The sequence below is a fragment of the Stegostoma tigrinum genome, chromosome 33, assembly GCF_030684315.1.
Source record: "Stegostoma tigrinum isolate sSteTig4 chromosome 33, sSteTig4.hap1, whole genome shotgun sequence".
Taxonomy (NCBI): Eukaryota; Metazoa; Chordata; class Chondrichthyes; order Orectolobiformes; family Stegostomatidae; genus Stegostoma; species Stegostoma tigrinum.
In genome coordinates this window covers 3,218,078-3,241,845 of record NC_081386.1, presented here as the reverse complement: position 1 = coordinate 3,241,845, position 23,768 = coordinate 3,218,078, and the positions used below count along the sequence as shown (strand labels likewise).

The window sequence follows — 23,768 nt, the reverse complement described above, 5'->3', positions numbered from 1 at the left end:
GAGGCTGAATATCCATGTCAATCCAAGCGCATGGAACACCAATGGGGATCAAATGTGAACTTTTCTACTTTGGCAGGAAGAATAGAAAAGATATATTCTATTAAATTGAGAGATATTGCAGGTTTTGTTGCTGCAGTGGGATCTGGGTGACCTGGTACACATAATCCCAAAAAAAGTTAATGTGGACACACAGCAAGTAATTAGGAATGTAAATGGAATGTTAATATTTATTGCAAGGAAATAGAATGTAAAAGTAGGGAAGTGTTCCTGAACCTGTACAAGCATTGATGAGCCCACAATTAGAGTATTGTGTATAGTTTTGGTTTCCTTATTTAAATGAAGAGTATAAGGGAGTTTTTGTTCTTTCATTGTGTTGCGAATTTGTGGAATTCTTGTCCTCTAAAAGTGTTGGAGGTAGAGTCAATGACTTCATTCAAGGCAGAGTTGGTAGATTTTTGATAGACAAGGGATTCAAGGTTTATGGTGGAAAGTGGGATCAGCCACAATCCTATTGCTTGAAGAGCTAAATGAGCTAATCTTGATCCCAAGTTCCTTTGAAGTTTCTAAATTTGTATGTGGCTTATCATTATCCATAATCTTTCATATTCTTGACCTTGTGATAAAATCTAGAATTCTATTATTTGTTTCAGTCTGATCAGCCTGGGGGTGCTGCTTTTAATATCTAATGAATATAGCCCTCACATTCCCTTTGTTGTTTCATTCACAGTTAAATCACCACTGTGATATTTCAGATCAAATTACATTGCCTTACATTTAGTAATAGTATATTCTGTCTTCCATTTAGCCCATTCACACATCGTGTCCCTTAGCACCTTCTATTTTGGTGGTATCTGCAAGTTCCGACACCACTAGATCCTCCATTCTTAGCTAAACACACTAAAATTATCCCTGACATGGATGTTAAACTAACAGTGCTGCACTTACCAAGATTAGTTGTCATCTTTCCTTAAAAAAGGCATTGTACATTGGCCGTTCTCCAGTTTGCAGATCATACTGACATTGAATGAGTGCTGAAATATAATTTCTAGGGTCTTAGCAATTTCCACTTTCATCTCCTTTCTCCACTTCACATCTGTACTTGCTTTGTTCATTTTCCGAAAGTCTACCCGAGTCCAATCCAGCACTTTGTTCCCACCCCCACCCCCCCATCAAGTTGGGCTACCTCTTCCATTAATATCTCTCATTCTGCAATCTATGTGCTCCTCCAGTTATTGCTTTTTGAGAATCTCTTGGTGCTAGCTCTAGAATCCAATCTCCCACCCTCCCCACCGGACTCAAGCTTCTATATTTCTTCAATTCTCTTTCTTTAAGATGCTCCTTAAAATCTGTTCCTTCCATGAAGATTTTGGCCATCTGTGCGCAAGTCTCCCTAAGTTAATCAGTGTCAAATTTTGCTTTACAATTCCTCTGAAGCGTTTGCAACTTTAATTCTACAAAAAGGTGTGACACAATTGAAAGCTGTTACAGTTCGACCTGAAACCTTATGCTGTCATCACTACCCAAAAAGTACTTCCTAAAATTGGCTCCCTGACCTGAGCTATCTCTATATCCCTAACGAGATTAAACAGTGCGTTCATCTGCTTGAGGGATGCGTCTTGCATATGTTTTGATCCCGTGCTAATTCCTTTACCTTTCTGATTGTAGCCGTGTTTTGTATGTAACAGCTACTCTTCCTTCATCTGTACCCTAACCCTGGGCAACGATTTCTCCTTGGCCCCCTCCTATTTCTCATCTGCAAGCTGCTTCTTAGCAATTGAAAGCAACAAATGCTGTAGTGGGTCAGGCAGCATCCATGGAAAGAGATCAAGCTTTATCAGAGCCATCCACACTCAGAACGTTAGCTTGCTGTCTCTCCGTGATACTGCTTGACTCACTGTGATCCTCTGCATTTGTTGTTTTTGGTTTGGATTTCAGCATCTGTGGTAATTTGCTCCTGCATGTTTAGCAACATCTGTAACTTAACTGATTCCAGAACTGAGCTTCTCATTATGGCATCACTAAGACCACCTAGTTCCACTTGACTTCACCTCTATCTGGGCTCATCTCCTGGTGATGCCCTCCATTCATGTATTTATTATCTCTGGATTTGACTATTAATTCACTCCTGGCTGCTTGCCCACCTTCTACCCTCTGTAAACTCCAGGTGTGTCAATTTGGACCAAGTTCTATTCAGTTATTAACATTGTTCTTGATCCACATTTATTACTGATCAAGAAACATGTTGATTCTAAAATTCTCATCTTGTTCTCAAATTCCTCCATGGCCGAGTTTCTAACTTTAATCAGCTGCAACCACACTACCCTCCTGCACATTCTGATTTTGCACTTCACTTGGTGGCTGTGTCTTCAGGTGTCAAGATGATGAGTTCTGGAATTCTTGACTGTACTTCTTTACCCCACTGCCTTGCTTTCCTTGTTTATGATGCATCTTAAAAGCCACACCTCTGACCAAACTTCTAATCTTCATCCTAATGTTTCCTGATGTTGCTCAGTGTGCTCCTGTGAAATTCCTCATGATGTACTATAATGTAAAGGAACTTTGTAAACATAAATTGTTGTTAACCATTATTGAATCCCCATCAACATTCCCCGGGTTACTTTTGACTAAACTGGACCATTCAAATAACTACTGGAGTTAACGAGCGGATCAAAGTTTGGGAATTTTGCAGCGAGTAATTTGGCTCTTGATTTCCCCCATCAGGTCTGTTCACCATTACAAGCCAAAAGTCAGAAGTGCAGTGGAATATCCTCCACTTGCATTGATGAGTACAGCTTCCAGCTGACGATGACTACCACTTAGAAGTGCAGTGATAGTAGACCGATTAGAACACCACCACCTGTGTTACAGACCATTCTAAATTGGAACTAGTATCACTTCTCCTTTACTGTCACTGGGTCAAAGTCCCTGAACACACACTCTGACAGCACTGTGGGGGTACCTACACCACATGGTCTGCGATTGTTCATGAAGCAGCTCACCAGCACCTTTTTCAGGATAGTTACGGATGGACAATAATTGCTGGTTTTGCCTGTGGTGCTTACATTCTCATGACCAAAGGAAAGATCCCAAGATGTATTTCCTCCCCTGGTACGCAGCCTACACAAGAGGTCTGCAGCCTAAAAACCCCTCTCAGTGCATTGTCCATTACTGATATTATAAGTTTGTATTTGAAGAGATATTTCTTCAGATTTATTTTGCTTATAATTGCAATTCTTTCGGTGTCACCATCATTGTAAATAATTTCCCCACCAGGTGGCAGACTATGACAAAATTTAGCAAATTGTGGGTTAAGCAGCATTCTTCCACACCAAAAAAAATTAAAGCTGAAACAATTGGTAATGAGGGGACAGTAATGCATAGTGAGGCACTACACTTGCATCAGTCAGTTCCTCAGAGGACATCCTGCAGCAATCAAAGATGCAATGTAAAGTCAGCAACCTGGAACAAATTGGAATAATTAATTTTATTGCCGTGAAATCTGCCACAATGAAGTTCAGACATGAATTCATTCTCTATTTTCACATTCACGAACTAAAATTCTACTTGGTGGCTGGACTTGTCTCAGAGCCACTGCCACCCTGCGTCCCTAACTGTGATAGGGCTTCAGTCCCTTTTCGAGGGAAGATTTAGTGTTGGTGCAAGAAGCACTCTGAAGAAAATCTTGGTTAGCCTTACATTTTGCTTTTGTTCACAGTAGTGCTCCCAGGTACTTCTCAAAGCTAGGGCAGATAGTGAGTAGGATGTGTAGGTGTGTCTGCCTGTTTTATTGCGTGGGTGAGTGGGCGCGCGCACATGTGTGTATGATGCAGGTGGGTAGGAGCATTTTGGAATCTATGATGCTTTGAAATATTTGATCAGTATCCTCTCTCACTTGTTTCATTGTACTCAGGCTACACAATGCAAATATCATTGTCACTGTTTTTGATCTGTTTCAGTCTGTGTGGAGTAGGTGCAGAGTTCTTTTCAGATTTCTTTTGTTGTGCTTTGGTACAATTGAGTGGCTTTCTAGGCCTTTGCAGACTGCGGTAGAGTTGACCAAATTGGTGTGGGCGAGACTGCTTAATGACAGCAGATTTTAATTCTTGTGTCTTCGCAATGATTCCATGGTTTCGCAGTTTTGGAGACCAGTCATTTACTTGAGATATTTGGGCTCTGTATTTGGAGGAAGGCCCTTTTCTATTTATGGGGATCTTCTGATTCTAAGTTTAGTTTTGAAAACTAGTGATTATTGAATGAAAATAAGAGAGACGCATGTGAAGAGTTACACAGTAATGTAGAGGAAAGAAAGAAAGTAAATGTCATTGTAGAGCCTAATTCATCTTGGGCCCCCATGACCCCCCACTACTGACATTTCATCAACTGATTTCTCTCTATCAGCTTCAGTCCTGATTTGTCCCTGATGTACTGCTGGAATTGTAATCCGTGTGATTTTCAGCTCGTGCTACCCCTTCTCTAAACCATTACTTCCTTATCTCCATATTGCAACTATTTGTAAACTTATAAGAGCATCATTAACCATCTGTTTCTACATTATCATGAACCTTCCCTCTCTCTCCTGTTTCTCATTTTCCCTTTCCTGGTTTAGTTTTTTGCTGTTCTTTGCTGCCCTTGTCATGAAGTTTGCAATTGTTTTCAAGTCCCTGTATACCACGGCATGGAAGACTATTTGCTCTAATATAACATTCTGAAATGAAAATTGAACTGAGTTTCCAGGTGTGTGGTCCAGTAGACAGTCAGTCGATAGGAAGCAATAGCTGTAAACCATGCGATTTTTTTTTACTGTCTCATTGGATCCAGTGATGCTGAATCCATGTGTAGCCCCTATACCCAGCACAAATGCTGAGCTAACGAGGTGTAGAGCTGGAGGAACACAGCAGGCCGAGCAGGAAACCCCCACCTCACACTGTACCCTGCCTCCGTTATCAAAATTCCTGAAGACGCCTTAGACAGTGTAGGTCATGTGCATACCTCGGGAACCTAATGTCACCAAGGGCAGGCATTGATGAAGAGGGGAATAACGACCTTCATTGTGCCAGTCTAACCTTTGGCATCCTGAAGAAGAGAATGTATATCTCAAACAGAGGAAATAACAAGTTCATGTTCGATAGTGCAGTCATGACACCCACCCTCCTGTAGGGGTCAGAGACATTGACAAACTACACAAAGCAGTTCAAATCCCAGGGGAAGTACCACCAGCCTGTGCAAGATCCAGGAAATCCACTTTCAGGAGAAGTGCATCAGTATCAGTGTTCCTGCTCAGCCTAGTATCACCACATCAACATGCATGATCAGCTCTGCTGGGCAGGCCACATCGCATTGCCAGAGATGAAACTCCCAAATCAAGTACTCCACTCAGAGCTTCAACACAGCAGTTCCCTGAGGAAGTCCTGACTAGACAGAGAAGGGAGTGCTTGGCAACCTCGCCATCCCACTTTTCTATCTCCCCAACCATAGTTCGTCCCACCTGTGACTGATACTGTAGGTCTTTCACTGGAGTCATCATTCACCTGAGACTAATTTTAAGTTAATTCATCCTCCAGCATGAGGGACTGCCCAAGAAAAAGGTTAAATCATGATAAGCTCAGTATAAAACCTAGTCCATGGCTGCTTGTTGTTAGCCTGCACAAATCTTTTACCCACTGACTTCTTTGAGGCAACTTTTGTTTTGTTTTATTTGCTGAGTTTAGTCGTACTCTGTTCTGAAGAAGTCATACTGGGCTTGGAACATTAACACTGTTTCACTCTCTAGAAATGCTGCCAGACCTGCTGGATTTTTCCAGCACTTTGTTCTTATCCCAACTTTAGTCTGATTCGGAATGCTGTCATTTCAATCAATTACAGCTTGAACTTCAATGCTGAAAGAAGCTTTATTTCAAAATCTGATGCACAGAGCTATTTGCATTGATTCTAGATAGTCACATCCATGTAGACAGGCATGAAAATCATTTGGCAAACACCCTTTAAATGTGAGAATTCGTACATGAAAGCCACTGTTTACATTTCAATGTGTCCTTCTCAATAAGAGATTTTGATACCAGGTGCTAATGTGGGTTAATCATAGGTTTTACCACCACGGTGTCAATTCTACAACCTTCCCTACTGGTATAGTTCCTAACTGGAAATCTGAGCTTACTCTCAAAGCCTTGCACTGTGATGTACTTTTTGCAGTGGAAACTGCATCTCAAAACTGAGTTTGCTTCAGTAGTTTAACAGATTTAAAACAGAGAAGAAATTATTTCTCTGAAACAGTCACGAATCTGTGGAATTGACTACCCTAGATTGTGGTGAATGCTGGCACATTAAGTAAATTTAAGGAGAAGATAGAGCGATAGCTAATTAGTGATGGGTTGGAGGGTTATGGAGAGTTGGCAGGAAAGTTGAGGCCATGATTAGATCAGTCCTGATTGTGTCAAATGGTAGAACAGGCTTGAGGGCTGAATTGGCTACTTCTGCTTCTCGATCTGTTATTCTTACATCCTTCATTCTGTCTGACCTTTTTTTCTCTATCCCGGTGTCTTGGTGTCTCCTTTACTGTCTGTGCCAATTATTTAAAGAGATATTTGTTAACAGGATAGCTTCCTGGAGCAGACTGTACAGCAGATATTAAGCATTAGTTAATTCATAACTATCTTGAAATCAACATTTGTATCCCAGAGATAAACGTATTAGATTTTCCTCTTTGGTGAAGGTGAGCTTAACTATGTGTGCTGTTATCATACACTTAGGTACGATAATTCATTGGGTAGCCAGAAAATATTGACCAATTTGTGGCAAAGGCTTCTGGCCCACCAACACAGAAGAGAAAAATTTATCTCAATCATTATTGAGCAGAATGAGTCAGTAGAAATCCCTGGAAGCTGAGTGATCCATTCCGACTCCAGAGATTCCCAGAAATCAGCTTGACCCATACCTGGTCTCCTTTATGGAGATCAAGGATCACAGTTTTGAGTGACATCTGGGAGCTGTTTTTTGGAAGCACGCTATGGATCACACTGACAGTCTTGTTGTTCTTGATCAGGGCCACATCTGTCATCACTCCCCTCCCTGGCAATGAAGAGTAAGAGAAAAAATACAGCCCACACTTGGGACATGTGAACTTTCCAGTCTTGTTACTGTACCCGTGTCCAAGATTCACATTGACCTCATCGTACACGATTGGATCCACAGGAGTCTGCACATGGTTCATTGTGGAGCGCTGTACATCGTAAACCACATCCAATTCTGACAAAGTAGAAAACGATCATTGAATATGATGAGTATTAAAAGCATTTTTAATCTCTCAATTGAGAGATCTTTTTAATAAAATGTAGGGATGCAATCTAGTTAAGCAACAGCAGAATGCGCAATAAGAACGTGGAAGTGAAGGACAGTCACCTGTACTTCAGAAACAAAAGTAGAGATTGCTGGAAAAGCTCAGGAAGTTTGGCAGCATCCATGAAGAGATATCAGAGTTGATTTCTCAAGTCTGGTAACCCTTAGAAACGTTAAATCATTTCTCTTCACAGAGGCTGCCAGACCTGCTGAGCTTTTCTCGCAATTTCTGTTTTTGTTTCTGATTGATTTACAGCATCTGAAGTTCTTCTGGTTTTATTTAGGACCCACCTGTACTTTAGCATTGTTGTGGCTTTTCAAATGAATCATTCTGCAACTATTTTTCTTCACTTGGCAGGTTAAGATGACCTTGGGTCTTCCCTCAAACTTTCTGATGCCCTGGGTTATGGATAATGTCAGTATTTTTCCTCTCATTTTCCCTTCCCATACTTGACGGTGTGTGCCTTAATCGTGGACAGATGTATGAGCGGTATACCTTACCTCTGCCCAGTTGATGCACTTTATTGAGGGGAACTTGTGTTGGGTGATCAAACAGCACCTCTTTCAGATGATCAGTATGAATAAAAAAAAATCATCCAAGGAGAGATACTAAATTAATCTTCCACCACCACTGCCCCACTCTCTCTCTGATCTAAGAAAAACCCTCTGCTCCCATCTCACAGAGCCATCACCTGTACCTCCTCAGTGTAAAATTTCTGCTGCCACCAGCCACACTCTGTTGGGCAGTGCTACTTCTGTGCTGTACCCTCATACCATTTGGGGACTGACTGAGGCTGTTCAAACTTATTTCACAGCTCAGCAAAGTTCATCCTGTCTTGTCTGGATTAGATTTGAACCCAGATGGTGAAGAGCAATGTCTTTTCCCACTTCACCTTGTCGTTGCCTATTCACATGGGTTTACGTACTCAGTTATAGTTGGAAAGACACTAAACCCTGAATATGTCTGTGCTGAGCATCTGCACCTTCAGCCGGCATCAATGGATGATGATCAAAGATGAAAACCCTGGCTAATTTTCTTTTCTTGTATGCCAATCCAAAGGTTGTGAACCCGGTTTGAGGATCCTGGTTGGCTTTACCACCAAGTTTGTATCTTTTAGTACCTCCATGTGTTGTGCATCTATCCACCTGAGCCACACTGAGCCTTCACAATACACCATCCAGCACATCTACACTCCATGATTTTCTTTTTCTTTCTCATGTTTTTAGTTATTAATGGACGTCTCATCGACCTGGTAAAAGACCTTGTTGTATAAGACCTTAAAACCCTAAGATTTAGGAGCAGAATTAGGCCATTAGGCTATTTGGCCCATGGAGTCTATTCTACCATTGGATCATGTCTGATATGCTTTCCAGTCCCATTCTCCTATCTATTCGCCCTACCCTCTGATTCCCTTACTGATCAAGAATCTACCTATCTCTGTTTTAAATACAGTCAATGACCTGACCTCCACTGCCTTCCGCAGCATTAGGTTCCACAGAGGAACCACCCTGTGGCTGAAAAAAAATTCCTCCTCACCTCAGATCTAAAGGGCCATGCCTTCATAAGCCTGTACCCTTGGGTCCTAGTCTCTCTGACAAGTGCAAACATCTTCTCCACTCTATTCAGGCCTTTAGTATTTTTAAAATTTCAATCTGATCCCCACTTATCCCAAATTTGTTTAAGTGCAGACCCAGAGTCCTCAACTGCTCCTCATTTAACAGACCCTTCATTCCTGGGATCGTTTTTGGCGCTTTGTTTGGAAATCCTCTTGGCCAGCATATCCTTCCTTGGATATAGGGCCCAAAACAGCTCAGTGTTTCAAATGAGTTCTGATCAGAGCCTGATGCAGCCTCGGTAATACATCCCTGCTCTTATATTCTAGCCCTGTCAAAATAAATGTTAACATTGCGTTGCCTTCCTAACTGCCAACTGAACCTGCATGTTAAGCCTGAGAATCCTAAACTTGGACTACTAAGTCCCTTTTGTGCTTCAGATTCCTGAAGCCTTTCCCCATTTAGAAGATAGCCCATGCTTGCATTCTTCCTACCAAAGTACATAACCTCACACTTTTCTACATTATATTCTATTTGCACATTTTTTCCCTCTCTCCTTGCCTGTCCAAGTCCTTCTGCAGCCTTCTTGCCTCTTCAAAATGATCTCTCCTTCCACCTGCCTTTCTGTCATCTGCAAGCTTCGCAACATTAGCAACAATGCCCTCAATTTCTTCGTCCAGTTCTTTAATATATTAACATCAATAGTTAGCCATGCAGAACTCCACTATTTCCCAGCTATCATCCTGAAAAAGATCCTTTTAACTCCCCTCACTGTCTTCTGCCAGTTAGCCAATCCTCTATTCAGGCCAGTACCTTGGCTCTTTAACACCCATGGGCTCTTGTCTTATCTAATAGCTTCCTGTGTGACACCTTGTCAAAGGCATTCTGGGAATGCACGTAGATCACATCTGCTGGCTACCCTTTGTTTAACTTGCTCATTACCTCCTCAAAGAATTCTAACAGATTTGTCAGGCATGAGTCGACAAAGCCATGCTGACTCAGTCTGATTTCACCATGTATTCACTGCTGCTCTACAGTTTTCTCTGCGAGACTCCCTTCCAGTCAGTTCTGGCCAGATTCTCCTGTATGTCTTTGTAGTTGCCTTCACTCAATTATACTATGGTAAATTCTCACAATACCAGGACTCGGTAGTGTCATTCTTAATAATGGACTCTGAAATCTTCCCAATGCCAGAGGTCAGGCTAACTGGCCTATAATTTTCTGTCTTCTGTTTCCCTGTGTTTGTAAAGAGAAATATTACATTAGCCATTTCTGTTTTGGTCCTCTGGGACCTTCAATCCCTCCAGTATATTTTTCTAAGTCATCACCATCACTTCTGCCACAATCTCCCCAGCTGTCTCCTTCAGAACTCTGAGGTGTAGTCTGTTCAGTCTAGATCTATCCACTTCAAACATTTCAACTTTCCTAACACCACCTCCCTATAGATGGTCTCAACACTCATCTCTGCTCCCTGACTCTCTCAAAGTTCTGCTATGCTACTGGTGTCTTCCACTGTGAAGACAAGTGCAGGATATCAATTCAATTCCTTTGTAATTTCTTTTTTGCAATTATTACTTCTCCAGTGTCCACTCTTGCCTCTCTCTTACCTTTCATATTTGTTAAAAAAAACTCTTGCAATCATCTTTTATATTACTAGCTTACTTTCATATTTCATCTTTGCTTCCGTTACTGTTTTTTTTAGTTAGTCTCTGCTGGTTTTAAAGTCTTCCCAGTCTTCTGGCTTCCCACTAATTTTCACCACATAGTGTACTTTTTCTTTTGTTTTATGCTGTTCCTGACTGCCCTTGTCAGCCATGGTTGCCTTGTCCTCCCTTTAGTATGATTCTTCTTCCTTGGGATGAATATCTGTCCCTCCCAAATTACTCGCATAAACCCCTGCCATTGCTGCTTTTCCGTCTTTCCTGCGAGATTCCTTTTCAGTCAGCTTGGGCCAGATTCTCCATCATGTTTTACCTTCATTCAATTATAATACCATGAGATCTGATTCAGTCTTTTTGCTGTCAAACTATCTCCTCATTTATTTTCTAACCGACGTCCTGAGTCGTGCTAGGAAGCTTGTACATAACTGCCATCGGGGGTTTTTCTTCCTTTTGTGGTTCCTCAATTCAATACAAATACAGCCTATTCCACCACCCCCCTCCATTTCACTTATTACTGCCAATTTAGTTTTAATTTTTAGTAACAAGGAAATCCTGCTCCCTTTACACACTTGCCCGTCCTTTCAATCAAATGCCTATCCTTCAATATTTAGTTCCCAGCCCTGATTCCCTTGTAGCCCAGTCTTTGTGATTCTCACAACATAGTGCCCACTGATTTCATTCTGTGCAACAAGCTCATTTATCTAGTTTTGTATACTGCTTGCATTTAAGGACGGCACCCTCGGTCCTGCATTGACTGCCCCAATCCTCGTAGTTGTCCCCTCATCTGATGTGCCTGAAGTCAGATTCCTGCCCTTTCCACACTCTGTCTGATGACTTGTTCCCGAAGCTTGTTGGGAATGTTGCCTGAACTCACCTTTATTCCAAGTGAAAGTAGGTCCGAGCCTGGCTTTTGCTTCTGTGATCTGTTTCAGCAGATTAATTGGTTTCATCTTTTCATTTACAGCTCCCTGGAACAAATTGGAAAATTGGAGGAAATGATTGTTCATTTTCTGATATGCACAGCTGAAGGTCAGCATTTGCAGGATGATAAAAACAGAAAATGCTTGAGAAACCTTGCAGGTCAGACAGGATTTATCAGAGACAGACACAGAGTTAGTGTTTCAAGTCTGATATGACCCATCTTCAGAATTGAAAGGGGCGAGAAAATGGTACTTTTTATGCTGTTGATAGAGGGAGAGACGGAGCAAGAGGAACATACTGTGAGGGTGTCCAGAGCAGACAAAAAGGGGTTTTAGTATTCATAAAGGAGAGATTGAGATATCAAGTAAGTGTTAATGATCGGTATGACTTGGAGAAAATAGGTCAGATTTGCTGGGTGTAAAGTTAACAAGATAGGGAGGTGAGTAACATGAGGTCATAGTTTGAAGTTGTTGAATTCCATGTTGAGTCCTGAAGCCTGTAAAGATTCTGAATAGAAAATGAGAGACAATTTCTCAAGCTTGTGTTGAGCTTTGTTGAAACAATATAGCAGGCTCAGGACAGGAACGTTAGCATGGGAGTAAGATCATTTATTGAAATGGCAGGAAACTGGAAGGTCAATATTGTTATGACAGGCAAAGCAAAGGTGTTCAGCAAAGTAAGCCACCCAGTCTGATCTTGCCAATGTCAAAGAGACTGCATTGTTAGTAATGAATACAGTAGATTGGATTGAGAAAGGTAGAAGTAAATTTCTGCTTCATCTAGAATAAGACGTAGCTCAATGAGCGAGGAGGAGGGCAAGTGTGACATCTTCTGCTGTGACGTGGGATGTACCACGGGGAGGGTGGGGATGAAGAGGTGTTAGGAGTGATGGAAGTGTAAACAAGCTAGGGTGTGGTCTGTGGGAGTGCTCGTAATGGAGGGGAGGGAACGATGTTCTTGCTAGTGGAAAGAGACACACAGAGGAATTGGCGAAGGATGATCTCTTGAATGCAGGAGACTGAAGGAGTGAAAAGTGAGAACAAAGGAAGTACTATCATTGTTCTGGGAAGGAGAAGAGGTAGAGGTGGAATTGTAGGAAATGGATTGGATCTGGCTGAGAACTGAGTCAACCACAGTGGCTGGGAATCCTTAATTGAGGAAAAAGGAGTGCCCACTGGAGACACACCCGTGGAAGGTTACGCTATGAAAACAGGTGCTGCAGAGAAACAGGATAAATGCTATAGAGTCCTTCTAGTAGCAGGGTATGAGGTGTTAACTGTTGGGCCTTGGTGAGGTTGTTGATGATCATGGTGGACAGCCTGTCCTCAGAAATGGAAACAGCAAACTTGAGGAAGGGAAAGGAAGCATCGAAAACAGACCTGGTTAAGGTGAAAGAAGCATAGAAGTTGAAATCAAAACTGATATTTTTTCCAATTCCAGTTGAGAGCATCAGTGATCATCCACATATTGGAGAAAGAGTTGTGAGAGCAGTTCCTGAGGAGGACTGTATCAAGAAATATTTTACATACCTGATAAAGGGAAAGGTGTAACTAGGACCCATGCAAGTGTCCATATCCACTCCCTTGACCTGAAGGGTGAGATGGGGTAAAAAAAACTTTTTCAAAGTGAGAACTGGCTCAGCCAAGTTGTGGAGTATGGTGCGTGACGGGGACTGTTCAGGCATCCTTTCAAGAAAGAAGAGGAGTACCTTCAGACCGTCCTGATGGAGGATGGATGTGCAGAAGGATTGCACATCTATGGTGAAGAGGAAGCAGTTCAGGCCAGACGACTGGGAATTGTGGAACTGATGTAACATGTCAGAAGAATCCCAAACGTAAGCGGGAAGAGACTGAACCAAGGGAGAAAAAGTAGAATCAAAATATGAAGAACTGCAGGAGCAGGCTGAAGCGATGGGTCAGTCTTGTTTGTAAATTTTTGAAAGTAGGTAGATGTGGGTTGTGAGACCCTGGAAGATTTTTCTTCATCTGAGGGAATCTAGAAGTTAGGGGCTTTGTTTGAAACTAAAGTTTTCCCATTTAAGATAGATCATGGTGAGGATTCTGTGTTTTTCGTAATTGTTGCAGTATCTCCTCAGTGAGCAACGGAGGCAAGTTTATCAAATATATCCTGGGCTGAGCTGACAATGACAGAAATTGCTGGACAAACTCGGCAGGTCTGACAGCACGTGTGGAAAGAGAAAAAGAGTTCATTTTTCTAATCCAGTGACCTTTCAGATATTCATGAATCAAAATTCCCCTCGGACCACTGTACCTATGCTGTATTGGATGGAGGAAGATATACGTCTTCTTTATGATCACATTTTGCTGTTACTCCCACAAATCTTCAAATAGTCAGCCAGATAGTTATGCCCTGCTTCTGTGATAAATTGTATATTATCTGTGGGAAAGGTAACTGGATTAGGAAGGAATATGGTCATGCAGGGTTTTCACTTCAGCGATGAGTGTTTTAAATTGATGGTGTTGGGCTACTTTGAGCTGGATTGGTAAATTAGGACAAGATTGGGTGATTCCCCGTGCTCACAGAGGTGAGAGGAGGCCAATTTGGAGCATTAGCACCTTACATTTATACATCACTCTCTTTGAAATAAAGGCCAGTGTTCCATTTGCTTTCCCTATGAACCATTGAACTTGGATGCATTTGTGTTCATGGACGAGGATTCCTAAATCCCTCTGTTCTGTAGCTTTCTGTAGTCTTTCCTCATCTAAGTAAGTATTGAATTCCTTTAAACTTGCTGCTAAAGTGCATAACTTCGCATTTTCCCTAATATTCCACCTGCCAGGTTTTAGCCCACTCACTTAACCTGTCTGTGTCCCTCTGCAGATTCTGTGTGTCATCCTCACCAATGGCCTTCTAACTTATTTTTGTATCATCCAGAAATTTGGTGATGGTATGTTCAGTTTCTTCATCCAAGTCATTAAGATACATGATAATTAATTGTGACCCCAGGACTGAGGACTGATCGCTGTGGCAGACCACTAGTTACAGGTTGCCATCTAGCAAATGCCTCTTCCTAAATATCAAGGTGTAGAGCTGGAGAATACAGCAGGCCAAGCAGCATCAGAGGAGCAGGAAGGCTGATATTTCGGGCCTTTCAAGAAGGGCCTAGGCCCGAAATGTCAGCCTACATATTCCTCTGATGCCGCAAGGCCTGTTGTGTTCATCTGGCTCTACACCGTGTCATCTCAGATTCTCCTGCATCTGCAGTTCCTACTGTCTCTGAAACAATGCCTCTTCATGCCAACTTTGTCTATTAGCTGGCCAGTCCTGTATTTATGCTAATTCACTACCTCTAACACTATGTGCTCTTGTATTGTTAAGTAGCTTAATGTGTGGTACCTTATCAAATGCCTTCTGCAAATCCAAATATGTAATATCCACTATAACAAAGTGTGGAGCTGGATGAACACAGTAGGCCAAACAGCATCTCGGGAGCACAAAAGCTGACGTTTCGGGCCTAGACCCTTCTTCAGATGATGATGCTTGGCCTGCTGTGTTCATCCAGCTCCACACTTTGTTATCTTGGATTCTCCAGCATCTGCAGTTCCCATTATCACTTATATAATATCCACTGCTTCTCATTTATCTGTCCTGCTTGTTGACTCCTCAAAGAATTCTAGTAAATTTGTGAATCATGATTTCCCCTTTGTGTGGCTGTGCTGACTCTGCTTGAACTGTTATGCATTTCTAAACGCTGTGCTGTTACATCCTTTATATTGGAGTATCACATTTCCAATATCAATATCAGTTGAGCTAATTGGCCTGTAGTTACCTGTTTTTGTTTGCCCTCTTCCCTTTTTTTAAACAAAGGTGTTACATTGACAGTTTCCAATTCGCTGGGAATTTTCTGTAATTGAAGTAATCTTCCAGGAATCCTATCAGTGTATCCACTTCCTCTGTAGCTACTCTCTTTACTATCCTTAGAGTTTCCTCAGGCCCATGTACTTACGGGTCTTTGTCCCTGATTAGTTTCTCTAGCACCTTTTTCTGCAGTGATAATTATAATATTTCAGCGTCAAACTGCATAAAAACAGACCCTTTGATTAACTCTTCGATGCCAACTAAGTTTGACAAACTGAACTAGCCCTATTTCCTCTTGTGCATTTGTCCTGCGAACATTTACTAATCTTGGGATGCCATTAATGTCTTCCACCATGAAGACTGATGCAAAGCATATATTCAACTCCTTTACTATTTTCTGGTTTCCAATTATTATTTTCCCAACCTCATTTCTAAGGGGCTCATTTCCGTTTGGTTTGTAAAGAAGCTTCAGCTGCCTGTGTTGCTGTTACACAGCAAGTTTACACACCATTTATCTCCTCCCTCTGATTTTTCCTTCAGTTTTTTTTGTCGATTTTAGGCTGAGCTGAGCTGAACTGGGCAGGGGCAGGAGAGACAAAAGATTAGCCAAATTTCTGATATTGCAGAAATGTAGGTGTATGGACGTTTGGCAGACCGACAATGGCCTAACACTGGTTTCCCGAGCTCTGCCTTCAGCTCCTTTCGGACAAATTGCAAGTAATTTCAAATGTTCATAGAATTATAGCATTCATACAGTGCAAAAGGAGACTATTTGGTCCATTCATGTTTGTGTCAGCTCACTGAATGAATGTCTTGCCTGGTGCCATTTTTCTACCTTCACCCATAACTTTACATTTTATTGGACATGTTTTTTGCACACATCATGTGTACATATTGGGAAAATCCAGTGAAGATAATTTAATTAATTTTGAAAGATAGCAAATTACATGGGGACCCCTTAGGGAAGTGTTATAGAAGAACACGAGAGACAGAGAGGAGGCAGTTGCAAGGGGATAGGAAAATACAGACGAACAAAAGGAGCAAGCAACATGGTGAGAGGGCACAAACATATGCAGAGGAAAAGGTACAGAGGGTGAAAGAAGTTGAGAGAGTTGGAGGTACAAGAGACGCCAGACTTGACCGCTAATGGTGAATCAATTAAAATCAAGGTTAGAATTCAGTAAAGAGGCCAGAATTAAATGAGCACAGATATCTCAGAACATTGTGGGCTGGAGAATATTATAGAAGTAGAAAGGCACAATGTCATGGAGGGATTTGAAAACAAGGTTGAGAGTTTTTTAGGTCAATGGCTTCCTTGACTTGGAACCAGAGTAGGTTAGCAAGCTCACAGGTGGATGGGACTTTGTGAGATCCAGGGCATGACAGTTTGGGTGTTGACAGCAGAATTTTGGATAATTGTAAAATTTATGAAGATTATGAGGGTGGACAATGAGGACTGCATGGAAATAGTCAATTCTAAAGGGAGCAAAGGTCTGACTGAAAGTTTCAGCAACAAATGAACAGAGAATGGTAATGGTGATGTGATTGGAGGTAGAAATAAATAATCTTGATGATGGCATGGATCTCTGATCAGATTCTCATCTCAAAAATCATATTGTCTAAAAAAATATTTTCATGGGATATACACACACTTGCAAGGCCAACATTAGTTGTCCACCCATAACTAGTCTTGAAGTAAGAGGCTTGCTTCCCTATTTCAAGGCAATTAAGAGTCAGCGTTGATGTGGGTGTAGAGTCACATGTTCCTTTCTAAAAGACATTAGTGAAACAAATATGTTTTTTTCATGATAATCACCATGTTTTTCCATAACTAAGAGGTGGGTCTAGACAGAGTTAATGGTTGTCGTCTTTCCTTGGGATGGGGGTTTCATGACTAGGGGGTATATGTCTAAGTTGAGAGGAGAAAGATTTAAAAAAGACATGGCGGGCAGTTTTTTTACGCAGAGTGTGGCTCACGTGTGGATTGAACTTACTGAGGAAGTGGTGGATGTGGGTATAATGGCAGTTGTTAAAAGATATTTGGATAAGTACATGAATAGGAAAGGTTTGGAGGGATATGGGCCAGGAGCCAGCAGGGAGGTGGGTCGAGTTTGGGATTATGTTTGACGTGGACTGGTTGGACCAAAGGTTCTGCTTCTGTTCTCTATGACACTGTATATTAATTGAATCTAAATTCTGCCATCTGCTGTGGTGGGATTTGAACCCTGATCCTGAGAACATTAGCTAGGACTTCTGGATTATAAATTCAATTACATGGGTAGCTGATGTTCAGATTGTGAACAGGGTAGTTCAGCCTCAAGCAGTTACCAGACAGAGGAATGGAACTAGTATATAGACACTGAAGTTTACCACAAGGATTGAAAGACAGTAAATTTTATTTCCAGTTATTTAATTGGAGGCAATTTCTGCTTGTATGCTATTGGCGATCAGACAGTCTGATAGTTTATAGAAGTGATGAAAGTGTCAGGAGAGATGATAATGAGTTGGAGCTGGCAGCTGTTAGTGTGGACACTGTTATTAGATGATATTTAGGAGCAGGACAAGGAAAAATTGTCAAGGGATACTAGAAGTAGTGGTACACAAGCAGAAGAGAAGCAGTTACAGCTGATTGCAGGAAGGTGTAGTCAGCCATCACTGAAGGTTACAGACACGTTGACAAGGATAGGGAGAAATGGTTTGCCTGTGTCACATGACCAAAAATGCCATTTGTGAGTTTTTGATTAAGAACCCATTTATGACTGATCGGAATAGATACCTGATTGGAGAGATTCAAATATTGAGTTGAGCATAAGATGGGCCCCAAATTTTCTGGGAAAAATATATTCAGACGTAAGAAGGATTGGAGATAGGGGTGAAGGTTTACAAAGACAATGGGATTAGGCATTATCTTTGAGTTGGGATGATGATGGTAGACTTGAAAGAGAAATGGACAGAACCAGAAGAGAGAGAACTGTTACCAATGTCAACTGACTGGGAAGTTCAAGAAAGCCATATTGGACTCAAAATATTCACTCTTATTTTGCTCCTCGGATGCTGCCAGACCTGCTAAGTTTTTTTCCAGCACTAACTGTTTGGGATTTGGGACATGAATCACAGAAAGTTTGCATCCAGGTTCTGTGAGTAATAGAGAAGACAAATGGAATATTGGCTTTTATTTCTCAGGGAATGGTGTACAAAAATAGGGGGATTTTGCTAAAACTGTGCAAGGTACGATTCAACTACAGCTGGAATACTGTAAACAGTTTTGAGCCCCTTATCTTGGCAAGATGTACTGGCATTGGAGACAGTGCAAAGAGGATTCACTCAGCTGATATCAGGTCTGGAAAGACCGTCTTTATGAGGAGAGGTTGAGTGATTTGGGAGTGTACTTTGAATGAAGAAGAATGACAGGTGACCTTATTGAAACATATAAGATTCTTAGAGGAGTTGATAGGGTAAATGTGGAAAGGTTTCTTCCCCTTGTGAGAGAGTCAAGGAGCAGAGGCATAATCTCAGAGGCCACACGTTTAAGATAGAAGTGAAGAGGATTTTTCTCTGAGGGCCGTGGATCTGTGGAATCCTTTACCATAGAGGGCTGTTGAGAATGGTCATTAAAAATGTATGTCAGCCTTGAATAAAATTAATCAGTAAGCGAATCAAGGGTTATGAATAAAAGGCAGAAATGTAGAATTGAGGATTATCATATCTGCTATTATCTCCTCATTGGGCTGAATGGCCTATTTCTACTCCTGTATCTTTTGGTCTCCAGCAGCCACTATATTTAACTTTTACACTAGTTAGAGGAGAATTGGATTGAACGGAGTGAGAAGTCCCATTAACAATGTCTGTTCAGTGTCTGCATAAAGGGAGTTAGGGGAGCAAATAGAGAAAGAAGTGAGTTCATTGTTATGGCAGGATGGAACCTTAGAAAAATAAGGGAAGGGAATAAAGTAACAGAGACAGCTAACTGGACAATCTATGTCTGAATGACTCAAAGACCATGAATTCCTTGAGCATGTTGGATATGAGTCGTATAGATTTAGGAAGGGATTTAAGAAGCGTTGCAGTATAGAGAAGGAGCTGGATGTTACTTTTGAATGCCAGTCTGTTCCTAAAATAATGCTCAATTCTGGTACATATGAACACAACTGATAACATTTTACTTGACCTAACAAGGCCTGGCATTAAATGGTTAGGCAAATGCAGACAGGCATATGTACTGCCGAGTTAATCAAGGGAAACTATGTAAAAAGGAGCAAGGAAATGTAACAAGCAGGCAAAGGAGACAGAAATGGAGATCAAAAACAGAGAAATAAACATGCCTTACAAGATAAAGGGTGAAACGGATGACAGACAAATTCAGTTAGTATGTTATCCTTACCTGAAAATCTTCCTGTGTATTTTCCAAGGCATAAGTCTGATAGATACTGTGAAACAGGATTAACCACAACAAGTTTCCCTGAAACAAAGAAAAGTTCTTTTATGTGAAATAGAAGGAAGCAGGCATGCAAAGCATCAACAGTCATTGTTAATTGAACCTACCAATCCAAAGGAATCCATTCTTATTGACTTTGAGGCCAAAATAACTTCTCTTCAACTTGTCCTCGACCTAATGTTGTTCAGCCTGTGCTAGATCTCCACATTTTATAGATCTTAGCTCTTTTTTAGCTTTTTCTGCAATTTCCTGTTCCTTCCTTCAGATTTTATAAAAAAAAGTGCCCCTAACCGCAACCGCCATCTAATGTCATTCAGATTTTGGTAAACATGCAGGTGTTAAAACCAAATCACCCACATGCATGGCTCACAAACTCCAGTAACTGAAGGCGTTGTCTCTCGTAGCAACCAAGTGCCATTCAGTTAGATGATTCTTCTGTCAGCAGTAGCATTTGGTTTCTCACAACAGCACTTTTCGCCTTTGTTATTTTTACAATGCATTGGCATGACCTTTGCTGCCATGAATCCTCTCCACCCGTTCCTCCAATCAAATACCATATCCCATATACCGTATGTCCCCTGCATCCCTGCTGAACTGAAAATTTAGACTCATTGCTCCATCTCCGAGTCTAACTCATTCTTCCAGAGTGTGGTCATGAAGAAAAGCGTGGAGCACCCAATCAGGAAATATCAGAAATTTGGAAGAGTGGGGAAGTTGATGTAGAGGAGAGAGGAAATAATGTTATTGATATCAAAAGCTAGCACCCAAATTCAGTAGGTGTTAGGGAAGGTGAATGGAATGTTGGTTTTATTTCAAAGGGAATGGAGTATAAAAAATAAAGAACTATTACTCAAACTGTGCAGAGCAGCTAGGCCCCTCCTAGAATACTGTGAATAGTTTTGTCCCTTTACCTAAGGAAAGATATGCTGCGAATAGAAGTAGTCCAATGAAGATTCAACAGGTTTGTTCTGGGCATGGAGGAATTTTCTTATGAGGAGAGGTTGAGTAGATTGGGCCTGTCCTCATAAGATTCTTGAAGGGCTTGACAAGGTAGATACTGAAAGGTTGTTTTCCCCTTGTAGGATAATTTAGGGCCAGAGAGCATAGTTCCCGAGTGAGCTTCTGCCGTTTGAGACGGTGCTAAGGAGGAATAGCCACTGTCAAAGTGAATACTTGGAATTTTTTACTCCAGAGAGCTATAGATGCTGTGTCTTATAGTATGAGTTCAAGGCAGAGATTTCTAATCAGCCAAGGAATTGAGGGCTACGGCGCAATAAACAGGGAAGTGAGAGTTGAGAATTTTACTCTGAAATAATATCACTGGACCTGAAATATTGACTCTGCTTTCTCTCCACAGATGCTGCCAGACTTCTGAGTTTCTCTGACTGTTTCTGTTTTCCTCCAGGTTTCTAACATCTGCAGTTCTTTGTTTTTTGCTTGGAATTCAGAACTATTTGATCAGCCAAGATCTCATTGAATGGTGGATCAGGTTTGATGGGCCAAATGACTGACTTCTGTGTCCATGTTTTCTGGTCTTTTGGTCCACTGTTTGGAATTGTATCTAGCATGCACAGGAAGATAGCTGTTGTTCCAGGAGACTTGACACCATCACCCAAGGATATCTCTGCAGGAATTCCTCAGAGACCTGGGCCCACTGCTGTTTCATCGATGACCTTCAATCAATCATATGGTAGGACTTAGATGGTCACATGATGCACCGTGTGCTCTTGTTCGTGACTCCTAAACTGCTGAAACAGTTCATATTAATATGTAGCAATTCCTGGACAATATTCTGGTTTGGGCTGATAAGTGACAAAGAACATTTACGCAGTACTAATATTACCAGCTAACTATCTGCGTTATCATTTCTGAATACCCTACTCTCAACAGCCTTAGCATTATCAGTGACTAGAACCTGAATTGGGCCAGCCACATCATCGCTAAGTAGATGAGCACATGAGATCAGCGGCTGGGAAATCTTAATGAATAACTCACCTGGCTCCACAAAGCCTACCTGTCATCTATAAGGCACAGATCACGCATGTGATAGAATATCTCCCCTTGCCTGGATGAACAAAGCTCAAGAAGCTCGTGTGATGATACTGTGGATTTAAGAAATTATTTTGTCCTGTTTATTTTTAAAATAGAGGTTTTAAGATAGTTGTGCTGAGCTGTTTATTAAGATAGTGAATAAAGTAAACAGCTTGTGAGGCCTTGGGTTTTTTTAAAGCATTGGAACAATAGAGGCAGCCTGAAGTGGTGTAGCCAAACCCTCCTAGAAACAGGAATTTCAGTTTCTTAACAGCAGTTGTTGCTGGGTCCATTGCTGCAGTATATCACTCCCTGCTACACTCTCCAAATTCTCTTGATGTGTTTCTTCCTGAGCTGCTGGAGTTGCCTTGAGACAATCTGTTTTATTGACTTTGCCAAGCATGCGTTTTTTATTATGTTACTGTATTGTAATAGTTAATTCATAATCGTTACCTCATCTATTATTTTGTTAAGCACGTCAGTAGAGTTAGTTAAATTGTGTTTTGCTCAATGTTGAGTAATTTGCCCAAATGAATTGCATCTGGAATGCAGCCACTTACCTTTTTCTTATTTTAGAGGTAAGGTAAGGTCTAGACTATCTTCTTAATATACTTTCAGGGGGTCTAGTCTGGCCCATAACTCTGAACAGTAGCAGCAGTAAGTACATTGTCACTTTTATTAAATATTAATTCAAGGAACAGAGACGTCAGAGGCCAGGCTATCATGGATTGCATATCTGTAATTCCTCTTGAAAAAGTGCTGGCAAAGCACCTTTGAATTGTTGCATACTTAAACTGAAATAGAGGGAGGACAAATCAAGTACACTGTTTTGTGTGTAATAGATAAAGCTCTGGACTGGAAGGATAGCCAGAACAACGCCCAAAGCACATTGGAGCAGAAAACTTCCCAAAGTGGAGGAGAAAAATCTGTTGTGGTAGTGAAAGATAATTAAATAATTCTGTGGATAGATCACATCTTTGCAAGCAGGATCGACAGCCCCAAATGGTGTGTGTCACCCTGGTACCTGGGGAGGGAGACCTGTAATCAGTTTGAAAGGATTAGGAGAAAGATCTGGAAGATCCTTGTTGGAAGCAGAAACATGGGGAAGAGCACTGAGGAGAAAGGAAGGAGCCCTGTTTGAAGACATTTTAACTAATTTAGCTAAATTATGGAACAGATCTTCAAAGTTTATAATCTCTGGATTATCACCTAAACTACATGCAGATTTGCATAGGAATAAACAGATTAGTTTTATCTGACTGAAAGACTGGTGCAGGAAAGATGGATTGTACTTTTTGCAACACTGGCACCAGCTTGGGACATGAAGGAAATATTGGGATAGGCTTCATTCCGGGACCATGGTTCTATCAGAAAGAGTAAACAGTGAAGTCACAAGGCCTTCAACTAGTACGTGGGTCATTGAATGGAAAGATAATGTAAATAATTATTTGAAGCAATCTAAAAGACTGCGTAGAATCATCTAGAAATTGTTTTTTAGCACTGCAGGTAAAGCAAGAAACAAAATATTTAGTAGAAACAGGTAAGAGAGCTGATGCAGAAATCAATGGCACCCAGAGGAGCAGGTGAATGGCAAACACTGATACAAGCAGTCACAACGCCTAGTGCAGCAGGCAAGTGGAAGACTCTGAGATAGTCAGTCAACAGCACCTAGAGAAGAAGGCAAGAGAAGGACTGAATGCTAGCAGTTGGTCAGTGGGAGGATCGAAATTCCTTTTGTGCGAATCTGATTCTACTCATTGTTAATATCTGACTGAAATCTATAGTATGTAAGGTTGCCAGCTTTAAGCAGGATTTTATTAATGTTTTCATTAGAGGAGCAATTGGACTTAGTTAAAAAGAGAATCCACTGAAACCAGTTCCTCCTGTATTTATGATTTTGCTTCTGCCTTTCTCACCTGCTGAAATTGGTGCCCATTCTGCTACAGGAGAAGTTAGTCACGTACTTTGTACAGTCAGATCAGCTGTGGACTTAAATGGCAGAACAGGCTTGAAGG

The 23,768-nt window shown here is 41.3% G+C and overlaps 2 protein-coding genes across 4 annotated transcripts in view; one reads left to right on the top strand and one right to left on the bottom strand.

Moving 5' to 3' along the window:
- Positions 1-23,768, top strand: part of mthfs (5,10-methenyltetrahydrofolate synthetase (5-formyltetrahydrofolate cyclo-ligase)) — an 88,457-nt gene that overhangs the window by 56,998 nt on the left and 7,691 nt on the right. The window lies entirely within an intron of this gene.
- LOC125467104 (complement C1q tumor necrosis factor-related protein 3-like) lies at positions 5,882-19,960 on the bottom strand. Of its 2 annotated transcripts, XM_048562523.1 has the most exons (5): positions 19,830-19,960; positions 19,669-19,746; positions 11,422-11,515; positions 7,140-7,242; positions 5,882-6,556 (listed from the first exon to the last, which is right to left on the bottom strand). In XM_048562523.1, exons 1-5 carry the CDS (start codon positions 19,845-19,847, stop codon positions 6,550-6,552), a joined length of 300 nt encoding a protein of 99 aa, XP_048418480.1. In that variant the 5' UTR covers positions 19,848-19,960; the 3' UTR covers positions 5,882-6,549. The 2 variants fall into 2 exon arrangements, with proteins under 2 accessions (XP_048418480.1, XP_048418479.1); XM_048562522.2 differs by lacking the exon at positions 5,882-6,556 and having other exon boundaries at positions 6,833-7,242.

What these genes read in the sequence shown, in the direction of transcription:
- LOC125467104 (XM_048562522.2), bottom strand. An exon ending in ATACACAGGAAGATTTTCAG is followed by an intron (nt 11,516 to 19,668) that starts GTAAGGATAACA and finishes AATTTGTTCCAG; the next exon opens with GGAGCTGTAAATGAAAAGAT. An exon ending in TACTTTCACTTGGAATAAAG is followed by an intron (nt 7,243 to 11,421) that starts GTGAGTTCAGGC and finishes CTACTTTGTCAG; the next exon opens with AATTGGATGTGGTTTACGAT.